The following is a 9,933-nucleotide window of genomic DNA, read 5'->3' on the forward strand; positions in this document are numbered from 1 at the left end:
GATTAATCACGTATCTTCATCTGTGCCAAATAAAAATTATACTGCCTCTGTATGCCACGTGTCAGATATTAACCACACACTTTAAATTCTGCACCATTTGCAGCTCTTTAGTCATGTCTGGTGGTGTCACGTTACGCCGTGTAATGCAATTCACATTCATGACGCCGCTATGTAAAATTAAAGCGCTATTATTAACAAAAAATTTTACTGCTTAAACACGTGGCACCTTTATGCCATACATCTCCCACTCCTCAAAGCGTCATAATCATATTCAGACTGCACCTATAGACAATTATATACGACAGTCGGCGGGTGATTGAGTGGGTGATTGGCTGGGTGGGTGATTGATTGGGTGGGTGGGTGATTGATTGGGTGGGCGGGTGATGGATTGGGTGGGCGGGTGATTGATTGAGAGGGTGGGTGATTGTTTGGGTGGGTGGGTGGTTGATTGGGCGGGTGGGTGATTGATTGGGTGGGAGGGAGGGTGGGTGATTGATTGGGTGGGTGATTGAATGGGTGGGTAGGTGGGTAATTGATTGGGTGGGTGGGTGATTGATTGAGTCAGAAAGTTACAACAACAAACAAGATAAAAAAACACGATAGGAGTAAGTAAATAACCCAAACACATTTTTGTAACCAGATAAAGCCCACTGAGCTATTAGCTTTTTCAGAAGAAACCTGGCTATTACAAATGAAATGGGAGCGGCCAAATGACCTAAGTAATTGAAGCGCATGTTTCTTCATGCGAGGGGAATAACCAGAGGACCTGGAGAGAAAATGATATGCGACTACGGAGAGAACACATGGTTGTTGGTGGTTGGAGGAGTGTTTGAATTATTTAGCAAAGTGATCAGTTGTTTTGCTTCGATCCCTACGAGGTTAATGATGTAAAATGTGAAGGAGCCAGGTTGGGTGCATTGCCTTGTATCGGCAGGGATGTAAGTACTCCAACAGGGAATGTATGTACTCGTGCAATTTGCACTCATATATTGTATCTATATTTACGTATTTGTTTTTAGTGCCTTGCTTAACTTTTCTCTTTCTTGCACTCCTATCGGTGTTTTGTGTAATTATTTTCGTTGTTGTAACTTGACACTCTCAGAGATAGATCGAGACGCATAGAGATAGAAAGTAACCCACAGTGATACATCGAGAGACAGGCTCATATAAATATAACTTGCTGAGCTGGTGCCCCTACTGGGAAACGTATAAAATAGCTTTATAGCTCATCGGATTCCTCCTCCAGTCTAAATAAAAAATCGGATACTGTATTGTTAATTATATATTGATATCGTATCATACTGGATGAGATAGTGATGGGCTTTGTAAAACCTTATTTCAAGTGTCTATTGACTATTGCTGCTGCTCCTGCTGATGATGTGGTATGTGTAGTGATAGGGCTCGTGATGGGGTAGTGGTACGGGTAGTGGTAGGTGTAGTGGTAAGGGTGGTGATAGTGGTAATGATGGGGTAGTGATGGGTAGTGGTCGGTGTAGTGATCGGTGTAGTGATATTGCAGTAATGCGGTAGTGGAACATGTAGTGATAGGGGTAGTATTAGGTGTTGTGGTTTGGGGTCGTGATACGGGTCGTGATGGGGTACTGGTACATGCCTTGATAGGCTTAAGTAATAGGGGTTGGGGTAGACCTGGTCGTAGCTGGGTGTAGGGGTCAGGGAGTATCAGGATGATGATGCTGGGCTAGGAAGAAGAGATGGAAGTTTTCTAATGGAGGAACGGAAGCTGATGAATTTATTTTCCACCATATATAGCCAACCGTGCTAATCAGACATGAGTTGATGACGATGATGATGATAACGATGGTTAATTATTTGGGCAACATTTAATTACATGTCATTTTTCCCCCTTCCCATTTAGATAACAAGCGCGCAGGTCCACACCTGGTACAGCTGTGTCCTATCGGCTACAAAGCGGAAAGACATTAAACAATGTTTTCGCTCGGTTTGCTCAAAAAGACAGTCGTCGCACTCACATTGCTGGTCATGTTACTTTATGTTCTGGACATCCTCCGTCAAGTACATAACAACTCGAAGCTCGTCATAACGTCGATGAACGATGTCCTACAACAGTTGAGCACAGGAATCGATGCTGGTCCTGACCCAGTTTTCCACAAAGTGGGGCAGACCCAGGCGCTTGCCTTCTCCGCGTATCTGGACGTCCGCGACGAGGGACGTCCATTCGTCCGGGTTTTTGTCCTGGCCCCGAGAGATATAAACTACAACCACTTCACCTGCCAACTTTTCTACCGGGACCCACCCACTGTAATGAACGTTTCTGCCAAGGAAGATCGCATCAGCAGCCACTTTGGCTTCAGGTACGGCGTCTACAATTTCCTTTGCAACGTCCCTGATCGCACGCCTTACCCGAGCCACGTGAGCCTCACGGACAAGGCCTCGGACTCGGCGGAACCTTTTCTCCCATCGATCCCCGTGGTGGCGCCCGGCGATTCGGTGGCGAGGTACGACTTTGCCGTGTGCCTTCCGACCCTATTCGGGGCGTTCAACAACTCCCTCATCCTCGTGCAGAACCTGGAGATGTACCGCATCCTAGGAGCAGGCATCGTAACTGTCTACAACACCAGCGTGAGCCCAACCGTGAACCGAATACTCACGCATTACAGCCGTGTCGGTTTTCTCGAGGTCGTGCAGTGGCCCATTGAGAATTACCTCAATCCATCCAAAGGCTGGAGGCCCGACATTCACCCAGGCGAGCTTCACTACTACGGGCAGATAGCCACGATGAACGACTGCTTATATAGGAACATGTACAGGGCCAAATACATCTCCTTCGCCGACGCTGATGAAGTCATCCTGCCGAGGCAGTGGTCAAACTGGGCAGATATGATGAGAGCGATAGATGTCCACCAGTCCACCTCAGCTTTCTACTTCACCCTCCACACGTTTCCGATAACGAACGAGGCCACGTGGACATCGCCCCTGGGTGGGCAGGCCAGCGGGACGGACATCCTGAATCAAACCGCAAAGCAGATTCCACCCTCCGACACAAAGGACGCCACCACGAAGATACTGGGGTGTCCCAAGGGGCTGGTCTACGTCTCGGTCAACACCGTCCTCGTGAGTCGCCCGGGCTACAGAGTTCACACTGTCCCAGATGCGGAGGGCACTCTGCAGCATTACAAGAGGTGGAAGAAGGAGTGGCAGCTGCCGGACAGTTCTGTTTTGATGCGTGACTTTCACGTGCAGAATATATTTGGCAGCTTGCTCAGGGATAGGGTTCTCAAGAGCCTGGATGAATTGCGTGAATCCTCAGCCAGTGAATGATTATGAATTCACTTTTGATGACCGGTCCCGAAGATCAGCAATTAAGTTAAGCCTCAACACGATGAAAAGGCTGTGTTACCCTTTCTGGCAAAAATACAGGATGGGTTAAGATGTTTATATACCAAATATACATGTATTGGAAGGCATAAAGTTGGCATAAATCACACATCATCCTTGTGGTAAACCATGCAGACAAACACTGCTTTGAAAATAATGTACACATTCTCCTTGAAACTTATTGGCTTCATCAGAGACAGTGTTCATCGCGTGAATACTGTCTATTAACGAGGTGTTTCGGTTGGGGGAGGGTCTATGACACATGTTACTTAATGCTGCAATCTGACCCAAAGTAAAATCCATTGTAAATCAAATTTATTTAGTTTGATCGGTAATTAATAGCACTTTCGCGGTGGCGAGATGTTAACTCCCTCGCCTGGTATACAGGAGTTCGTGGGTTCGATCCCGACCCTGACTCCTGTATATTTGGAGTGTGCATGTTCTCCCCGTGGTCGCGTGTATTTTTCTCCGGGTCCTTTGATGTTTATCTTCCACGTTAATAAACATGCGTTTCAAATATTTGGCTGCTGTACATTTCCACATGATAAGCTACTTTGTTGAGCTATAATTTGTGGCCAGGTCGCTTCAGAAAAAGAGCTAAAATAAAAACGGTAAAACGTTAAACAGTTTAAATCTCTGCTGGGGATGAGCCATGCGAGTGCTGCGTTGCTTGTTGTTATCCTATCCTGCGGAGTTTGTGGCAGCTCTGTGCCAGTGGAATATGCTGCCGAACGTCCTCTGCCACCTCGGCCAAACACACCTCCACGCAATGCGAGAGTCGAGTGCGAGCGGCTCCCAGCATCAAACGGGCACCGTGACGGCACTGAGCCACGAGTGGAAATTCTCCATTGGTCGCCTTGGAAGGCGCCATCCAAATAAATGGGCCTTGCCTGCTAAAATTAAAAACAAATTTTATTTTATAGTTTAGTTTTAACTGCTGTAAGTGCTTTAATCGGCAATGCATTGTTATTGCATTGGTAATAAGTAATTTGTGTTCTTGGTTCTTTCGGTAAAGTCACGTAGAAGGGAAATAATAAAATAACAAAAATAAAACATAATAAAATAATTCTCACGACGTTTCGGCCACAATTTCAGACGCTGTCTTTCCGACAGACCTGTTCTTCACCTGAGGACGGCTGCTTGCGTTGTGTCCGAAATGTCGTGAGAATTATTTTATTATGTTTAATTTTTATTATTTTATTATTTCGCGTCTACGTGACTTTACCGAAAGAACCAAGAAGATGAATCCCTGCAGTCACGAAAGCTTTAAATCGAAAAGTAATTTGTGGTTAATTGTTGATATTGTATACACTCAAAATAAACAACAAACAAAATTGTAATCGTGATTTATTTGTGAGTAGCTGATTATTTCTTGTATATAATTCATTGTTTATTTTCCATCAATGTGCTGATGCTACACAATTGTACACCTCAGTAAAGTCAAATTACGACGTGTAGAGCCTCGGTAACCCCGACGATTACACGCGAGTGGTGCACGTGTGGTTTGCACGAAACGAAATAATGCTTAATCCAGGACAAAATTAAATATATTTAAGAAAAACTTGTTTAAAAACACGCTTTTATGAAATGTAATAAAAAGTTTAAAATAAATATTTTCTGTTCAAGTACTTTGCATTATATATGTTTCATATACAGTACTCTTGTTGTAACCGACTCTAAATAAAAGCGTGGGGCGCGTGTACTATTTTAGAGCAAATATGTCTGTATTCACAATGAGAAGTAAGTGTTCATATCTTGTTAATGTTGTAAATTGAACATAAAGGTTTTAAGCCGTTTATTTTTGGGAATGTCTGCATTGAGAATGCAAAGTAACTGTTCATATGTAGTGAATATCTTATTATTGTATTGTACAGTTTTTCATGCGTTGATGTTTGTGAATATGCCTCGGTTGACAATCGCATGTAACTAGTGATATGTTGGTCATATGTTGTCATGGAAACTTGTAAGTTTTTAAGCCTTTTTATTTTTGTGAATGTCTGCATTAACAATAGAAAGTAACTTGTCATATGTTGGTTATATGTTTTAATTTAAACGTCAATTTTTTACGGCGTTGATTTATGTAAAGATGTCTGCATTGGCAATGGGAAGTAACTATCATATCATAATATGTTATAATTTGAAAGTTTAGTATTTCAGCCGTTTATTTTAGTGAATGTCTGCACTGGCAATGGAAAGTAACTGGTCATATTTAGATAATATGTTGAAATGTAAACGTTAAGTGTTTATGGCGTTGATTTGTGTCAATGTCTGCATTGGAAATGGAATGTAACTGTCCATATGTTGTAAATATGTTGTAATTCAAACTGTAAGTTTGTATGGCGTTTTTCTTTGCAAATATGTCTGGATTATCAATGGAAAGTAACTGCTCATATGTTGGTTATATGTTGTAATTTACACGTGTATTTTTTGTAGCGTTTATTTATGTGAATGTCTGGATTGACAATAGAAAGTAACTGCTCATATATTGTGAATGTTCTAATTGAAATGTATACATTTGCAGCGGTGTATTTGAGTGATTATGTCTGCATTGGCAATGGAAAGTAACTGGCCACATGTTGGTAATATGTTCAAATGTAATCGTTAGGTTTTTATGCCGTTTATTTTTATTAATGTCTCAATTGGCAATGTAAAGTAACTGCCCATATGTAGTTAATATGTTGTAATCCTAATTGTAAGTTTGTATGGCGTTTTGGTTTGCTAATGTCAGGATTGGCAATGGAAAGTAACTGGTCATATGTAGTAAATATGTTGTATAATTAGACGTGATGTGTTTAGGCCGTTTATTTTTGTGAATGTCTGCATTGGCAATGGAAAGTAACTGGTTAAATGTTGTTAATAGGTTGTAATTGAGACGTTAAGTTTGTAAGCCATATATATTTGTTAATATGTAATATGTCTGAATTGGCAATGTAAAGTAACTGCGCATATGTTGTTAATATGTTCTAATTACAGGGTTAAGTTTTTTAAGGCGGTTTGTTTAGTAAATATGTGTGGATTGACAATGGGAAGAAACTGCTCATATGTTGTAATTGTTACCGAACGTTTTAAAGGCGTTAATATGAGCGCCCCACATATATAATGCAAAGTATATTTATTTTAAACTTTTTAGTACATTTCATGAAAGCGTGTTTAAAAAAAGATATTTTTAATATATTTTATTTAGTACTTTTTGGTGGCATCAAATATTGTTACCAAATTATATTTCATGAATTATGGACAAAAGTTAAAACATTTATAAGTATTAAAGCACTTTGATGAAGGCTAATTGTTCTCTTGATCGGGGTCGTACTTTCTCATTTGTCCCATTTCTTCAAGGGCAGCAGTGTTGCACGGCTTCTTTCATGGAGTAAGTGCGGTGAGCGAGCATCTATGAAAGCTGACAATGCACACGAGGGTGTGGGTAAGCCAGCACCACGACCTTTGTCTCCCCAGTGGCGATGTTTACACACAGCACCAGGCACTCATTTGAGGCTGAGTCGACCGAGGGGAAGCCCATGACCGCTTCAGATAATCGTCATTGGTGTTGGCCGTGAGCAGGAATCGAAATCGGGTCGCCGGGTTTGAAGCACAGCGCGCTAACCAACAACACGACCACCACCATCATCACCATCAAAGACAAAGATCTCCCGTATAGCCTTAACAGACTGTAGGAGCAAGTACTGTTAGCGAGTAGCACCTATGAAGGCCGGCACGGCATGACCACCATCAACACCACCACGACTGTCGTCAAAACTAAATAAAACAGAAGCACCACCCTCGTTATCATTCAATATTGGTCATCAGAGACATCATTTTAGGGGTTATATACAATAGGTAATAGCACTTGTCAGGAAATCACCGAGCATCACCGAGCACAGCACCCAGTACAGTACCCAGCACATCACCCAACACCACCCAGTACAACACCCAGCACATCACCACCCAGCACATCACCCAACACCACCCAGTACAACACCCAGCACATCACCACCCAGCACATCACCCAACACCACCCAGTACAACACCCAGCACATCACCACCCAGAACAACACTTAACACAGCACCACCCAGTACAACACCCAGCACTGCCGAGCTGTCATCCCATGAATCCCCGCATCTCCCCCTCCCCGGCCAACTCCGAGCTGCCCCTCCAAACCGTGCTCCTTTCCCCCATCGCCCTTCCCCTCCGTTCACAACCCCCGCCACTCAGCGGGCCACGCTTGGCTCCGCACGAGCCACTCCGCTGGCCTCGTGTCTCCGCCACGCCATTAAAAACACAATAAGTAACATTAACATTTTTTTTTAAAACACGCTTTAATGAAATGTACGAGTAATGGCAGAACTCCGCGACTCCAGGAAATGGCCCCGAGACTTGCCATAACGTAAGGGACCATGGTGATTTACAGCCAACGTGAGTTGAGCGTGGACAATTAGACCCAAGCTGAAAAATAACATAAGAATGAATGTTTAAAAATACTTTTAAAAAAATTGATATAATATAGTATTGTCATCAGCATGACATAAGTATACCAAGTTTGCAGTCAATACCACATTGGAAAGTGGGTTAAAATTGAGTTACAAGATTTGAGGATACGACAACAACAGAGTGAGTTAAATAAAATCGTGTAAAATGTTTATATATATATATTTGGATTGTTTTATGATATAATATAGTATTGTCATCAGTATGACATAAGCATACCAAGTTTGCAGTCGATCGCACATTGGGAAGTGGGTAAAAAATGAGTTACAAGATTTGTTTAATGATACGACAACAGACGGAGTGAGTTAAATAAAAGCGTGTAATAATAACACATTCCTCATGCGGAGGGAGCTGGTTGGAACGTTGGGTTGCTCGGTCAATAGCCAGGGTCAACGGCGAATCGGTGTATTCCGCAAATATGCTCGACTATGAGGGCGGGCACAATCCGGCGTGAGTAGGTTAAACGTTGAGTTTATAAGGGCACCAAGGGGTGACCAGCCCCTCCCCACCCTCCCTTCCCCACCCAGCCCCTCCCCACCCTCCCCTCTCCACCCAGCCCGACCCCTCCCATTTTTGGATGCACGACGGACGGACGGACACAATAATCCCCTGTGGGCTGGTGGAACCAGGTGGTTCCTACCAGTAAAAATTTGCTTTTGCTGGTTTGCCTATGTGGGAGGATCGGGTGTGGCAGTCGCAGACTCCAGGATTCAGTGTTCTACTCATCTCAAGAGCCTTGGCACAATAGTCAACCAGAAAATGTTGTTTGATCTCCACGTGCAAAATATAGTCGGGTCCTACAATTGCTTTCAATTATCAGGGCTCTATGACACATTCAACCACTCAACAAAGTGGCTTATCATGTGGAAATTTATAGTATCCAAATAATCTAAGCATAAATAATGTATATAAGTACAAATTGTATAAATACGTAAATTCCTCCCGATTTTCAAAACTAAATGCAAGTTTGGGGCGAGGCAGCAAAACAACAAAAACAACAGTCCTAGACCACACCAAGACAATAACACAGTCCCTCAATAACACTGGACATTGACATGACAGAAGAATATTATTTGCCAGGTAAAGCGCACTGAGCTCTTGGCTCTTTTTTCAGAAGCGACCTGGCCATCATAAATGCGAGCTCAATGAAGTAGCTTATTATCATCATCATCATGTGCAAATTTATAGCAGCTAAATAATCTAAACGCGTGACGTTGCTTCAAAATGTGGAGGGAAAACCCGGAGAAAATTTCACACGACCAAGGGGACAGAGAGACAAGCAAATTCCAAATCTGCAGCAGGCGTCAGGATCGGGATCGACGTCTTGCATACTTAGCGAGGGAAAAAACATCTCGTCACCACAGCGCTCCAGTAGGTGACCACCACCACGTACACACACACAGAGCTGTTGCCACTGGGCTACAGAGCTACACAGGGCAGAGCAGCAACAGCCGTTAGCTGTACTGCCCTGCTATGCCCCCACCTCGACGATCCCCCACACTACCCAAAGTCCGACATATGAATAGCGCTCACGGCACACATAGCCTGCACAGGCCCTCACCCAGTAGTGTATTTGCACATCCGATTAGCACGGTTAGCTACAGTCGTTGCGAAATAATTTCAGGATACATACACACATTACATGTTGTTTTTAACTATGACTTCAGTAATATTTTGATACTAACAATATACAACCAACTACAGGTGATAACATAAGTCTCTAGTCGGCCTATTGCAATATATACGTATAATTTAGGGATGTTTCTGTTTTGCTTTAGCAGCTTGGTTTGGTGCACTGTACTTCTCACGAAAAGTAACTCGGGGAACATTGCGGTGTTGTGCGGTAGATGTCTGATAACGCCGTCGAATGTATTCCCATGCAGCGATGCAGTTTTCACACCGCACGGCACGCACACGTGGATTTGCAATTTGTTTTCTTCAAAACCTTAAACGTTGGAAATCATAAATAAACAAAACCATCACTCGCATTCATACTCGTTGGTTCTTTCGGTAAAGTCACGTAGGTATAAAATAAAATAAATCACGACGTTCCGATCGCAACAACAAGCGGTCGTCCTCACGTGGAAAAAATA

The 9,933-nt window shown here is 43.0% G+C and overlaps 1 protein-coding gene across 1 annotated transcript; it reads left to right on the top strand.

Annotated features, from left to right (window-relative positions):
• The first annotated feature begins 562 nt into the window (after positions 1-562).
• Positions 563-6,643, top strand: LOC144719632 (beta-1,4-galactosyltransferase galt-1-like). Its single transcript, XM_078595752.1, has 2 exons — positions 563-938; positions 1,877-6,643. The coding sequence occupies exon 2, from the start codon at positions 1,948-1,950 to the stop codon at positions 3,298-3,300; it is 1,353 nt and encodes a 450-aa protein (XP_078451878.1). The 5' UTR covers positions 563-938; positions 1,877-1,947; the 3' UTR covers positions 3,301-6,643.
• Positions 6,644-9,933: the final 3,290 nt, after the last annotated feature.

This window comes from Lampetra planeri, chromosome 6, assembly GCF_965212315.1.
Source record: "Lampetra planeri chromosome 6, kcLamPlan1.2.h2, whole genome shotgun sequence".
Lineage (NCBI taxonomy): Eukaryota > Metazoa > Chordata > Hyperoartia > Petromyzontiformes > Petromyzontidae > Lampetra > Lampetra planeri.